This window comes from Ostrinia nubilalis, chromosome 4 (assembly GCF_963855985.1).
Source record: "Ostrinia nubilalis chromosome 4, ilOstNubi1.1, whole genome shotgun sequence".
In the NCBI taxonomy this organism is placed as follows: Eukaryota; Metazoa; Arthropoda; class Insecta; order Lepidoptera; family Crambidae; genus Ostrinia; species Ostrinia nubilalis.
The window spans coordinates 8,587,736-8,602,907 of record NC_087091.1 but is presented as its reverse complement, the minus strand read 5'-3'; the positions used below and the strand labels follow the sequence as shown (position 1 = coordinate 8,602,907).

Here is a 15,172-nt window from a genome sequence, read left to right as displayed (position 1 = left end):
ACAAAATTAAGTAACTTTGACCCGTTATAATTCCTAAACTACTGGTTCAAATTGAATGAAATTTTAAATATACCGTGTCTTTACAATGCCTGCATAGCTAATGAAAATTCAGCCTTCTAGTTTTATCCACAACGAAGTTACAGGCAGTCGAAAATGGCCTGAATTGCTTCGAGAAAAGGATGGTACGGCCGTGCCGCTTTTTTGCTCGACTTGGTGGGGGCACTGCCGTGCCCCCAGATTTCACAAAACTTATGAACCTGTACTATTATTGTGCACTGCCCTTTGCTGTCTTTCTTGCTCAAAACAAGGTGCTGGTATGAGAGATAGCAACCAATAGACTTGATGAGATTTTTATTATATTTAAGTCAGAATAAAAGGCTACTTTACAATATAGGTACACATTTATTGCTTACATTTTAAAGTCGAATCCTACCACCTATTCATGATAAGACCAATAAGACCTAAAGATTATTTTTTACAACAACATTTTTTTACATTATTATCACTGATTAGTATTTGTCTTAAGCTGACTGTAACTACTAGGTTACTCTTAGACCTTATGGGTCATAAAACATGAACATATAGGTCATGAAGTTAAGAACAATATAAATCTAAATCTTTTTGGGGGAAAGTGAAGTTATTTATGTTTTGTTGTGTAATGGTAATAGAGATAAATGTGCAAACTTCACAAAGCCACAATTAAAAATTAAATAAAGGTTTGGGAGTACATACAGGGTGTTAGGTAAATGGGTATATGAGCCGACACTAGCCCATGTTAACATAGGCATATAAATGGTATGGTGAAGTCAGAAATTTGATATCATGCTTTAATTTTTTTAAATTTTCATACAAAATAAATTTTATAAAATCCGATTTGTATGAAAATTAAAATAATTAAAATGAAGATATCAATTTTCTGACTTCATCGTACCATTTATATGACCATGTTAACATGGGCTAGTGTCGGCTCATATACCCATTTACCTAACACCCTGTATAGTGAAAATTAATAATCACCTATATTATTGTCGTAAGTTAAGTAATTTTATTACACTCAGCGGCACGGAATTTGGCCCAAGCCTAAACAACCAGATATGAGCCCAAATAGGTGTTGTATGCCTAAGTTTTATGTGACATGTTAACAGAACATTTGTTTTTGTTAATTTAAGAGCTTAGATTCATAATTTAATGTGTCTGTTTAACTTTTGTGACTAGAAACGCATTTCGTTGTTGGGGCGCAAAGAGTACGGGTAAGTTTAAATTCGATATTAAAAATGTTGTAAGGGTCTGGCGTTTTGTTTTTTGTTTTTAAATTAATCTTATGGTTATTATCATTTCTAGAATTCGAGATAATGCCCATTACTCCAGCTCAAGTTGCTCAAATAGTGTTGCTTAGAAGTCAAGGGCGTACGCAGCGGAAAATGGCTGAAACTTTAATTTTATCACGCACAATCTTAAGATAAGCATTATAAAGGCATGACCAGACCGCCCTTTACATAAGAAGACCAGAAAGTGGGGAATTAAGGTGTATGTCAGCGCGCGATGACCGGATTATCGTACTTGCAATATCAAAGAATCGGGTTTTCATTACGGTTGAGATACGCCAGCGTTTACAAACAGCAAGCCCAGTGAATGTCAGTGAGCACACAATAAGAAGAAGGATGGAGGAACGTAACCTGCGTACTCGAAGACCAGCTCGAGGACCAGAACTTCTCCGACACCTTCGCGAAGTGCAACTAAGGTTTTCTAAAGAACATGCAAATTGGACGCAAGGCTAATGGAATAAAGTTATATGGATCGATGATTGCAGAGTCAGCTTAAGAGCTTCAGACGGCCATGAAAGTGTATGAAGAAGGTGCGGAAAAGGGTTACTACGCAAACTGCCATGTTTTCATAGAAAGTTTACTCCATTAGCCTTGCGTCCAATTTGCATGTTCTCTAGAAAACCTTAGTTGCACTTCGCGAAGGTATCGGAGAAGTTCTGGTCCTCGAGCTGGTGTTCGAGTATGCAAGTTACGTTCCTCCATCCTTCTTCTTATTGTGTGCTCACTGACATTCACTGGACTTGCTGTTTGTAAACGCTGGCGTATCTCAACCGTAATGAGAACCCGATTCCTTGATATTGCAAGTACGATAATCCGGTCATCGCGCGCTGACATACACCTTAATTCCCCACTTTCTGGTCTTCTTGTGTAAAGGGCGGTCTGGTCATGCCTTTATAATGCTTATCTTAAGATTGTGCGTGATAAAATTAAAGTTTCAGCCATTTTCCGCTGCGTACGCCCTTGACTTCTAAGAAACACTATTTGAGCAACTTGAGCTGGAGTAATTGGCATTACCTCGAATTCTAGAAATGAGAATAACCATAAGATTAATTTAAAAACAAAAAACAAAACGCCAGACCCTTACAACATTTAATATCGAATTTAAACTTACCCGTACTCTTTGCGCCCCAACAACGAAATGCGTTTCTAGAGTCACAAAAGTTAAACAGACGCATTAATTTATGAATCTAGGCTCTTAAATTAACAAAAACAAATGTTCTGTTAACATGTCACATAAAACTTAGGCATACAACACCTATTTGGGCTCATATCTGGTTGTTTAGGCTTGGGCCAAATTCCGTGCCGCTGAGTGTATTTGACTATTTACAAAGCATTAACCATTTAACCATTCAATGAAGCGACTGAAGAGTTTGACTGCGATACTGACGACTCGGTCCCAGAAGCTTGGTTCGTCTTGAGCATCCTCGCTTTGTGCTGTGGGGTAGTCGTCTGTGTCAAATGTTTCAACCTGCCTCTTTTCCCTCATTAACTCATTCACATTACCTGTACAAAATACATAAATATGAGTTAAATTAAAATATTTTACGGCGCGCGCGCACGGGTGCGATGACTAAGCAAGTACCTAGTCACCGTGACAGTTTCGCCCGTATTAACAAACATTACTATGAGGCCTCATAGTGCGCGTGGACGCACTGGGTGTCACACGAACCAATCACAGAGCTATATTCAACGCTGTGCGTTCGATTTGCTGCTTCACTTAAGTAAGCTTCGTTTGTGAATACAGGCGTTTATCTCTCTTGTTTCTCTTTAAAAAGGTGTGAAAAAAAAAACATCTTAGGTACCTACTGTCACGGACAAAAAAGTCACCCGTGCGTCCTTGGAGTTAGATGTAACACAATAAATTCAGCTAAAAGTCATTAACTCTGATTCAATATTAGTTAGTTTCAAGTTCTAGTGATTTGGGAGTTGAATACGACGTGAGGAGGTCCTGAGTTCGACTCCCGGGTGGGACATGCAAAGTCAATGTCAATGTCTCCGTAGCTCAGCGGTCAGAGTAGTTGCTGTGGTAGTTGCGCGGCAAGCAAAAGGTCGTAGGTTCTACCTACCTACTTAACTGAGGCAATCAATTTATTCATTTAGGAATAGGTACTCACTAGATAAAATTGAAGAATCATCGGAAATCTGAAAAAATATATGAAAACTATTAGACTATTAGTTATTATTGTACTAATATAAATAAGCACTGTTAAAAATATCATAACTTTTTTAAAGATATTTATGATTCACTGTAACTACACAATACACAATGATTCGGGGGTCTGGTACACGTGAACAGTGGATGCAAATGATCCACAATAACCAAAGCCATAAATTGGATTTAACAAAACATAAATTTATCATTTTATGGCAAAGGTACCAGTGTAGTCCTACAGAACTCGATGGTTCACTTCAGCCTTAGGCCCTTTTCACACGTCCCGGTTGCCGGCTAACCGGCGCCGGCTACCCGGCGTCAAATGTATGGGCCTGCCGGATTAATTACGCCGGAATATGTGAAAGCTCCGTACTATGCCCATACACTTCACCACCGGGTACCCGGCGCCGGATAGCCAGCAACCGGAACGTGTGAAAAGGCACTTACGATGCACCAACCTTTCCTCCTTTAATCATTTAAAAGTTACAAAAGCTAAAACCACGAATTGGTCGAATTGAATATGACATACTTATGTAAAATCTAATTAATTAAGTAATACAAGTTCGCGAACTTCGCTGCCGGTTCTTTTTTATTTGGAACTAAGTTAAATTATTAAAAAATTGTATGTAATTAGGTATTACGTATAAAATATTCTTACATGATAGGCTGAACAGCATGAGATCAATATCGCCGCAAGTGCGAACAGCAGTACCCCAACACTTGTCGGTCTCATGTCTCCGGTTCCAATTATCGGTTTGACTCTCCATGACTGTGAACTTGCGGTTTTATATGAGGGCGTGGTTTTGCTTGATTGTAGCGGAAAATCATGCCAGGTAATCACAGGCCATGCGACAAGTGCTTTTAAATAGCTTGCTAATTTAATGTGCATTCGTGTAGCTACCCCTGTAACTTATTATTACATAACTAACATGATTAATCATAGAATACCTATATGCACAATACATAACAAGATCTGTAAATTTTAAATTTATCTGTACGACTTTTTAATAAGGTAAAATTTACCACCTTACATTAGCGCCTACGCGCCACGGGAGTACGCAAAGTAACTTACTTCAATTAGGATACCTACTTATTTTATATGTGGGTATCCTATTCCCACCGCTGCAGGGTCTACCTGGTTTACCTACAGCTTTACCGTCAAAAAACATTAGCACCTGCCTAGATAAGCTTACTGATTGTTACTTATTATTGTAATTAAGCTTAATTAATTTTGAAATCATAGAAATCTAAATCTAGTGGAAAGCTCCACCCACGCAGTGTCTGGGGAAAATATTAAATTTTATCGGTATTTATTTGCTAACGAAGTATTAGTACTACTTAAGTACCTATTTCTCAATACCTTTTGTAGGTTTATTTTAGCCCAAATTACAGAAGGAACCTGCCCAACTACCCACGTTCCACTTTAGGTAGTAGGGGAGACCGGGGATGGTTGAATATAGGGGTAGGTAGACTAACCGCCAAAAACTCGCCAACGGTTTGAGTATTGCGTCATCCCAGCGCAGCCACGCATCACTTTCCGCCCCCCGCACAGTCGTCGGTAGCGCCGCGTCGCCGGCACACGCCGTTTTCGAGTAGTGACCCGTGATTTGTTTTCATATCATGTAAGTAATATTTTCGTGTTGCATATTTTTTGATTTGGTACCTACACATTTTATGTTAACCGTTTGCCTATTAGTCAGAGTGTTTTATGAGTCCATATTGATATTATTTCTTGTGTTATTTCTTTATTAGGTGGCAGTGTGTAGGTTATCCATGCCATCGAAACTTAAAATGTCGTTTGGGGTTGGTAGACTAATTTTTTTCGGGGCTGGTTGAACCAACCAACATCAATAACATTTTGAGTTTAAAATATCTTTAAAATTATCTATTTATTCGATTCTTAATACATACATTCTTTTTATTGCTACAGCACGATGAGGATCTATAAACGAACGACTGAACGATGAAGAAATAAGACCCTTTCCTAAAGCGGCGCCACATTAGATAATAGGAGAAATACTCGGAAACGTAAAAATACTATACTATACTGGGTGTCACAGAATGGGTGAATCAAACTTCTAGGGGAAGTAGCTCTACTAATGTACTATCCTACTACCTATTATAATTACCTATTATATTATATTATTTAAAATAAAAATGCCAGTGTTTATGGCGTCCAATGTGACGCTCTTTTAAAAATGGCCTCCGCAGAATAACAGCGTCCTGTTCTGGGGTCTACCTCAGAGCAGGACACAATGCTGAGCGGATGCCATTTTGGTTCAAACATGTACAAATACTTTGAACTGTAAAATTGTATAAATTGTTTTGGACCAAATAAAAAATTTTTCTTTCTTTCTTTCTTTCTTTCAAAAAAATATGAAAAAAAAATTTTTGAGTTCGGTTTTTTTAACTCTGCTCTAAACTCGAAATCTAGTCATTATTTTCAAAAGTTTGTTTACAGATATACGAAGCGATCATGTACAATTAATATTAGTAAGAAAAAAGTACAAAGTAAACTCCAAACGCAGCAATTATAGCCAGATACTTAGGCAAATCTGATTTATTTTCACTTTAAACATTTTTTTTTGTGTCCTTATGCGCTTTATTTTTTTTTTCATATTATTTAGGGATAGTACATTAGTAGAGCTACCTCCCCTATCAGTTTGATTCACCCATCTGGGACACCCTGTATACAAAGATTGATATGTGATTTAAAATGAGACTGAAGAAGATTTTAGTTTAAAAAGTTTAAATACTAAGAGTTGATAGTTTTTTTAAAGACTTATTAAAGATGTCTGTACCTGATTATAATTGTTTTGAATAAAGAGTTCAATTAAATTGAAAATAGTGTTTTATTACTTGACTCTTCTCATAATTTCTTGCTTATTGATACGTAGGTCTACTTACCCCGGGCATATAGTCAATCTACCCCGGAACCGGGGTAGATTGACTAAGAGTTGATGTTCTATAAAATGCATTTAAATATGATGATGATATTTAATAATGAACTATGTTTTGTTGTTTTTTAGTAGTTCAATAGTTCTTCTATCCATTAATGCGATTTATTTGTCTGTATGGATGAAAACACAAAAAATATGTATGATTTAGTAAAAAATTAGTCAACTATCCCCGGTCTCCCCTACTTACTTATTTATCTTACTACTAAGTGCCAGGTAAAATAGTTTTTTTGTGTCGAACATCATAAAATAGCCTCAACAAACACCTAATGTAATTCGAATCTATCTCTATCTTCGTAATAAGATGAATTATTATAATGACAGCATTTTGGAATATCAACAGAGGCACTTTCTACCAGTCAAATAGTGTAAGTAGGTAGGAGTCCGGCGAGTGGTTATTTCATTCAAAATAATTTTCCCAAAAAAACGTTTTCGAAATTAAAGTACCTAAATTTTTAATGATTTTCCATTTGATTGTACACACATACGTGCATGTCGTTTTCATTATGGCGACCTTGTCGATTCACCAGCGTGTTCCGCATGAAAGAATGGATACAATAGGGTTCTAGATGGTGAATCGGATAGGCGTGGGCTACTGTGAAGACGAGTCATATCCTAACGTAACATTATCAAGTTTTTCTCTGAATTACGTTGATACGACAAAACATAGTCAAATGATTTTTATTACAAGCTTTAAGTAACTATATTGACTTCAGTATGTGTGGGACAAATCTTGCAACTGAATTTAAGACCACTTCTCCTCAACCGATTGAGCTGAAATTTGGTATACTTATGTAAATACGATGACAATGCAATGTTATGGTACCATTGAGCTGGTTTAATGATGGAGTCAGGAGGTGGCCATAGGAACTCCTAAATGAAACGGCGGAAACTTATCGAGTTTGGGTTCGTTGGATTTGTCTTCCCGAGCACTTTATTGCTAAATGATGACCAGGGCCCAGATTGAGATACAACTAAAAAGTGTAAAATAAAATTTTAATAAAAGAAAACTTTTTTAAAAACAAGCTTTATTCAGACATGCAGTTGTACTAAAACGAAAAAAAATAATTGTATGCAATGGTCAAATAATTTCTAAAGCTTGTAGCGCAAACAGAAAAAAGAAAAATAAATTCCATGCCCGATACAAGCTTTCGAAATTATTTGACCATTGCATACAATTTTTTTTTCGTTTTATTATTTGTAAACTCGTGAGGCAGGTATAGGACATGGTTTCTGCCATTTAAGATAATGTAACTCTAAAATGACCGTAACTCCACTCTACATTGATTTCTTAAGTCTTTACGACTTATTCCCGTTGCCCACATTAGGCTTGTCCCCACTAGTGAAGACATCATCATCATTTCAGCCATAGGATGTCCACTGCTGAACATAGAGGCCTCCCCCAATGCTTTCCATGTTGATCGATTGGTAGCGGCCTGCGTCCAGCGCTTCCCTGCTACCTTTATGATGTCGTCGGTCCACTTTGTGGGTGGACGTCCCACGCTGCGTTTTCCGGTACGTGGTAGTGAAGACAACGGGAATTTAATGAAATAATAAATTTTAATTATATTCTTAACAGTGGGGACAAGCCTGAAGGAGACAACTGGAATAAACCAGTCCCTACTATTCTACGTAGTAAAATCTACTAAGTTCCAGCTTGTTAGAACGGTTTCTGAATTACTTATTTTTATTTTGGCGGCGGACTTAATGCGCGGTGGCATTCTGTGTTAGTCAACCACATAATTACATTCTTTAAATAATATTAGCCTTCCTACATCAATTTGAACTTTATGCTGTGAAGGTTCAGTTAAAACCAATGACTTTTATCCTGCTTAAGGGTTAAATTCCTATTCATTGTCTACACAAGAATAACTGGCTTTAAAATCTTTGATTTAATAACAATATCTGTCTGAATCATAAAATCACTACTGTAAGGTATCTTCATAAATATACCATTTTCTTTAAAATGTAATTTGATTGAGCCTAAGCAATTTTTTTATCCCATACAGTGGGAAAGCATTGCAAAAGAAACTGATTTGATACTATAGTTTTTATTTATTATTAATTAATTACGGTACATAAATTATCTAGGGAAAATAGAACTCATTTCTTTGATGCCCCAAAGCCGGAGAAGCCCATGATTTGTGCCAGTTCCGATGAGGCTGGAGCGTCTTCTGGTTCGTCGGTGTCTTGCAGCTTGCGCTTCTTGTCACGGCGTCTTTCCCTACGTAGCTCCTTAACTCTTGCCTCTTCTTCGGCTGCTTCTCTGAGCCTTGTGTCTAGTTCATATTCTTTCTTTTTCTCTTCAAGCTTTCTTTTGTTCATTGCAAATCTGGCTTTAACCTGAAAACGGGAAATTGTAGCCATTAATTTAATTACTAAAGTTTACTCTCAATACTTAATAGAAAGTGTGTAATTTTGACTATTTACTATCCTAAAAATAATTGTTTTGTGTTTTAATTGTAATTATACTGTAATCAAATGGATTGCATTACAACCCTGAATTGAATAATACATCTGAAAAATTTCTTATAAATAAATGATAACCTTAGTATTATATTTATTACGTTCCAGTGAAGTTCCATACCTGATCTAATGAACTCCTCTCAATTTTCATGGACATGCCAAGATTCCGCTGATGTTTTTTGCCATTGATGTGATCCAAAAAGTTAATGGAGTCCTTGACGACACAGTCACAGACATTACAGTAGTATCCTCCTGATTGTGACGTTGGTGTGTTTTTGGTTATCACCACACTCTTGCCTAGCTTTGAGTCTAGATCTACTTTGTAGTCTCGCTGTTTTAGAAGCTCTCGTTTTACAGGTGGTGCTGAAATATTGTGAATAGTATGGTTAATAATCTATACATGGTATTTTATTCAGAATGTCATTGAATTATTTCATTAGAAAAATACTATTTTTAATAAATAAAATCAGTCGTAAATACTAAGAATAGCATTTTTTAAGTTCTACCTTTCTTTTTAGATCGTTCTTCTTCTTCTAATTCTGCTTTTAGCCTTTCTGCAGCAATTCTTTCGAACTCGTCTTTGTCCCATTTTCTGCGATGATCATCCGGTCTCATACTCATTTTGATGAAATTACAAGTAGTTGAGTAATCCAAAAACTATACTACTATGTTGTGTGCAAGTAATAGCAAATGTATAAACTTGATTTTAATAATTTGCGATAAAATACGAGGGCATTCCATAATTTCCATAACAACAATACACAAATTGTTAAAATGACAATTGCATGACATTGACAGCTACGCAAGTATGACGTTTTTGTTTAGTCTATACTCTATGCCAACCTAAGATTTTGTAATGAAATGAAGCTCGACTTCTTGGCGGAATCTGAAGCGTCATGTTAGCGGTTTTGTTTTATTTCCTCAAATTCGTGTTTGGGCGACTATTAATGTGTAATAATGGTGGATTATTAACCATTAAGTGTTCGTGAACGTGCATGAGTGTGGGCAAGTGAAGCAAAACAGTGCATCGTGATTCTTCTGGTTCTCTCAAGTTGTCCATAGGAGGTCCTCAGTAAAGCACCACAACTTTACTGAGACTCAAAAGGTGGGAGGGGGTACCATCTATCATCCTTCATTATATCATTATTTGATCTCATTTTGTAACTACTCGTATCACTTAAACTTGAAAATGGCACAAATCAAGTCGACTTCGTCGTGTATTGCCAATACAACATCATCAAAAAAGAAGAAGAAGAAGAAGCTCCTCCCTCAGCAGAGGCGAGTTTTCAAAAGGCACGCCTATCAACTCGAAAAGGGATCGTAAGGCGATTATCACACTGCGCCGCGCTCCGCCGCGGTCCGCGTGATTTCATATAAAAAATCCCGCCCGCAGACGCGTTGTCAGTGTGTTGTGCCGCGCGTGTTTTCTATACAAACTGAGGTACTTGCATACAATGATTAATTCTGTCGTCCCGCGTACCGCGGCGGAGCGCGGCGCAGTGTGATAATCGCCTAACCGTATTGCGAAGCGAAAATATCGCCTTTCGCCTCGTCTCGCGTCAATCTGAAACGTCAGTATTTATGCGCAAACATAGCGCCCTTCCTTCTGTAAAAGTTGGAACTAACGTTAACCGAGGTCATATTATTATCTGGGACACTTATGTGTTGTCCAACTATAACGATCAGCAGCGCCTGTTCGTCACCTCGGCTACGGTGTGGGCGATGTCGCGCTTACGGTACGGCTCGCTGACTGCTGGCTGATTAAGTAACGGTTGACCGCTCATTGACTACCACCACCACTAGAGGCACCAGAAAGTGTGTTATGCATGTAACTTAATTATTTTGATTAGTCAAAAACTCAGCCGAGTTCTGTTTAAAACTAAAAGGTACTTAGACATAATATCTATTTATGATTTGTATCGGCCATCCTTAAGTGGGAGGACTGGGAGGGGTGAGAAGGGTACGGGTGGACAAAGAGACGTAAACTTGGGTACAGAGAGTCGCTGCAATCACGCGGACGAATGACGAGCCGCAAGCTCGCGGAAGCGAGTCGTAAAGCTTCAACCACCTCAACGCGTGCAGAGTCATTTCCCATAATTATGATCGCGTCGTGATCGCACCGGCGATGGTGGTTGAAGCGCGGGGATGGTGAACCGTAAGCTAGTTTACCAACCACCCATGCAGCGTAGTTTGTGAGTTTGTCCCACAGGTATGGAGATTGAACGGAACGGTTCGAATTAATACGGTGAAGTACGATCGCTTTCCGAGTTGATAATGTGTGCTTCGTCCAATAAAGCAAGTAGGTAATGTGTACGGTGCCGCGCCTTCAAAGCCATAACTTAAGAAATAAGAAAGCCATTTGATTTGGTATTGAGTAGGTACAACATTAACAAAAAATAGCCCACCACCTCAGATCATAGATTTCTATGATCTGAGCCCACCACCCATAGTTATTATCCATATTTATAGTCGTTGGAGTTAGAAAATTAATTTTGAACCCAATAGAGCTTCATCGTTGTGGATTTAAAAAACGTAAGCATACAATTTTGTTCAAAGGTTTCAACACCCACACAATATGATAAAATATTCTTAAACTCTGTAATTAGATAGGTATAAATTAAAAGAGCATTTATATTGAATATTTTATTGTCTTTCAAGCAAATAACTTTTCATAAATCAGCTTCCATCAGTTCACCGCTGGTTTGGGTTTGTTTTTATTAAGATAAATGTTAAACAGGCCCGAGTGATACCGGCATACCGCGGAATACATTTGTAAGTGGAATATACGAGTCATAGACAAGTAGGGGTTAATGCGGTGCGATTTGGGACAAGAAGCCTGACGAAGTGTCGTCATGAGTGGAACGAGCGCGGCCGCCCGACTGTGACACATGGCAAGGCCGTAACATTATTATGACGAGAAATTTCTTCATTTTGCCCTTTTTGCCGTTGGGATAGCCGTTATCTATCATACCCTGTGTAATCTAGCTCGGCTATACTTATGCTTCTACGGCTGCCTGTGACGACTGTATTTTTTGCGCTCATTTCTCACGGACGTGTCCGATGGATTGTTAGGTGTTTCTATTCGTCGAAATTGCCACATTTTTATTTCAATTTGGTACGAAATGATAAATGAAAGAAAAAAGAAAAACTGTAGGTCTTTTAGTTAAAGGTAAATACAATACTTAGGTACATTAGTACCTACCTACTTGTTAATTTCGTACTCTCTGAGATTGTAAAAGGTTTACTTAGTTCCCTTCCAGAGATAAGTAAACTTAGTAAAATTCCCATATTTGGCTGTATATTTTTCTGTACATTTTCTTAAAAACCCACGAGTATGCATTACCTTCAGCGTACCCTCAGTAAGGGCTGTCCTCAATACCTTCGGCGCCGGCGAGGTTCGTTTTTTCAGCCGCTTTCGATGTAAATTGCATAGGTCTCGCGAGGCGAGCCGACGCGCTGCTCTGTCCGACACTCGTAATACAAAGTAACTTTTGCACTCAAATACAGCTGGAACTCATCAACTGCAAGGTAGATCATGAAATAGGCACTTATTTTTGCTTTCACCATAAAATATGTAATTTTAAATAGGTATAGATAGAGCTCATTACTTACTCTGAAGCTCTAGCCTCTAAGCATATAATCACAACTCTCCGTTTCATACTCGTAAAATGTAGGTATTAAGTACGAATATGTTGTGATCAAGAAGTAACTAATTTTACAAGCAATTAATCTAATGCGCCCGATCTGAAATTGCTACACGAATTAAAAGCAGGCCAGGCGTACTTAATGCGGCGTAAATTTAAATTTGAATACGGATGAAATCTCGGTTTCCTCTGGGAGGTAAATTCTAATGGCGAATTTAAAGAGAAAACAACAACATGTTGAATAGGCACAGTCGCCGGTGAATCGCGTGAACAACGAACATGTCTCGAGGGAATTTGCATGAATTATATAGGTGTTGTGGACAGAGGTACGGGACTATGCTTCCGGCTGTTTCTGCTTCGGTAAACTGCTGCTGCACGAGATAACTTCGTTTATTGACTTTGTTGCGAATGTTCGAGCACGTTTGCCCGCTGTTAAAGATTCATCAGTGACCTATTGAGCACTTCATACTTCTTCAAATTGGTCGCAACTGTAATTCAAATTCAAATTCAATAATTTATTTGCTAGAAAACATAATTACATGTTCAGGATTAATATTCTAGAAAAACATAAAGTAGGTCAGAATATTGTCATAAGTTGCCTCTCGAATAATTTATGTGTGTTTTCTGAGTGTCAAACATAAAGTGAATGGTGTGAAATGACTAGTTCAATAGGCTGTTTCCGGACTTGAAAAAAGGATGAATCACTGGGAAAAACAAAGAACAAAGTTCAGGAACAAAATACAGATATTTTGCTGGTTGCATTTTTTTAAATTGGTTTATTAAATACAATATTAATTATGATTACCTCATCAAGTATTATAATAATACTACTTACTTAATTACCGAAGTAGTTATGAGCGATTTCCAGCATTTGTAATTGCTACTCGTATATGTTACTATTAATGAAAGTAATGAAAATGGAGAGCTTTTACGTAATTTATTTAGATTGAAGCTTACTCTAAGAGATAAATAACTACCAACTGAAACATTGTAAGTAAAACGACGAATTTATCCATCGTAAATCGAAATGGCCGCATTCCGGATGTAAGGTAGATATTTGAAACAATTTTGAAGTGGAATTTTCTCAATATCGTAGAAACCTTGACAGATAATAGTAGAAAGAGAGAAAGCAAAAGGGTAAACAAAACGCACGCAGGTGCAGTGTTATTATCATCATCATCATCATCTTCATTATTTCAGCCACAGGACGTCCACTGAACGCAGAACAATAATCGAGACAATTTTTATTGTCGTTTCATCATCATTTCAGGCCTTGGATGGTCATTCCTGGACTAAGACAATGATTTTCAGATGGGTTGGATGGAAGCGGATTGCATTCAGTAGTTTTTAGTCATAACTATTTTAACACAAATGAATAAAATGGTATAAGGGATAGCAATTCCGTTCTTATTAACCTTTAACTACTGACGTGGGGGCCTCTCAGGCCCTGAAAAAGTCAAATTGTTGAATTTCTCCTCTCCCACGTGCACGACACACGCGAATCTTTTAGTACCTTCGAGTTTCATTGCGCCGAGGCTGTCAACAACTGTGCACGTGATTGCACGCGCAATTTCAGTAGGTAAATTAATTTTAAAGTTTCTTGTGGGCCTCTCAGGCCCCCACCTCAGTATTGGCGTAACTTTTTTTGTCTATAGTTTTCATTTAGTTGTCGTCTTTTCTTGAAATAATTTGAAAAAGTCTATAATATGGAGCCCACAGTATGTCGTCCGAGAGAAAGCGGTATCTCGGAAGTAAAAATAACCAGCATTTAACGAAAAATAGAAGAACAGTAGTTTTTGGCACGTATGTTAGGAAATGATATACCTGTCTATCAAGATTTAAACGATGAAACCAAGTCCCATACATGTCTTTTGAAGATTCAAATGAAATCTACATTTTAAAAACATGTATGGCTTCCTTCACTGAGCAAAGCAAGTTTATCCAGACTGTGTTTAATTCGCACTATTTGGTGTGTGTAATTCTTTTCCCCCTTTTTCATATTATGATTACTGATATATCATTAGCTAAAAAGACTATTGAAAATTAAGATTCTAAGTTGATTTGTTAAATTTATGAATATTTTTCATGATAACTTTGTGAATCATGATTTCATGAGATTTTTGCCAAAAAATGCTACATGTTTTCTAAATATTGAAATAATACGTACTTATTAACAAATAATTTACATAAAAATCGTTTTATTGTATTTAAATATAACCACTATTAATAATTATTAAACATAAAACCCTAAAAAGATAATATATTTTTAAATATAAGCACACTTATGTGCGGGCCTCTCAGGCCCCCACGTCAGTGTTTACGTGAAATTAAATCCACCTCAGTAGCTAAAGGTTAACACCTTTGCTGCGGCAGTAACTTTCTAATACTTTCCATTCCTTCGGTACAAGGTCAGTAAACCTGGTATTAAAACTTACATTGTGGCGGCACAAGGCTTAAAGACCTTGTAATATTTAAGATGTATTAATTTTATTTTTGGCTTCATGGTTATAGATATTGTGTTTTTTTTCTTTGAATATTAATAATAATGCATTTATTGACATACACCTGAAGGCGTTCGTGAATAACTTGTTTAGTATAAAAATTTTAGCTATATTCAAAATACAAGGC

At 37.2% G+C, this 15,172-nt stretch overlaps 1 protein-coding gene and 1 long non-coding RNA gene across 2 annotated transcripts; both read right to left on the bottom strand.

Moving 5' to 3' along the window:
• Window positions 1-2,637: 2,637 nt before the first annotated feature.
• LOC135071476 (uncharacterized) lies at window positions 2,638-4,267 on the bottom strand. The gene is made up of 3 exons (XR_010257260.1): window positions 4,136-4,267; window positions 3,440-3,467; window positions 2,638-2,828 (listed from the first exon to the last, which is right to left on the bottom strand). It is a non-coding gene; the product is annotated as an uncharacterized LOC135071476 (long non-coding RNA).
• A 4,202-nt stretch (window positions 4,268-8,469) lies between these two features.
• Window positions 8,470-9,637, bottom strand: LOC135071475 (zinc finger matrin-type protein 2). Its single transcript, XM_063965255.1, has 3 exons — window positions 9,407-9,637; window positions 9,022-9,263; window positions 8,470-8,777 (listed from the first exon to the last, which is right to left on the bottom strand). The coding sequence occupies exons 1-3, from the start codon at window positions 9,519-9,521 to the stop codon at window positions 8,538-8,540; spliced, it is 597 nt and encodes a 198-aa protein (XP_063821325.1). The 5' UTR covers window positions 9,522-9,637; the 3' UTR covers window positions 8,470-8,537.
• Window positions 9,638-15,172: the final 5,535 nt, after the last annotated feature.

Coding starts and splice junctions, on each gene's coding strand:
- LOC135071475 (XM_063965255.1), bottom strand. CDS start 9,521: ATGAGTATGAGACCGGATGATCATCGCAGAAAATGGGACAAAGACGAG. Junction 9,264..9,406: donor AGAACGATCTAAAAAGAAAG/GTAGAACTTAAA, acceptor ACAATATTTCAG/CACCACCTGTAAAACGAGAG. Junction 8,778..9,021: donor AGAGGAGTTCATTAGATCAG/GTATGGAACTTC, acceptor TCCCGTTTTCAG/GTTAAAGCCAGATTTGCAAT.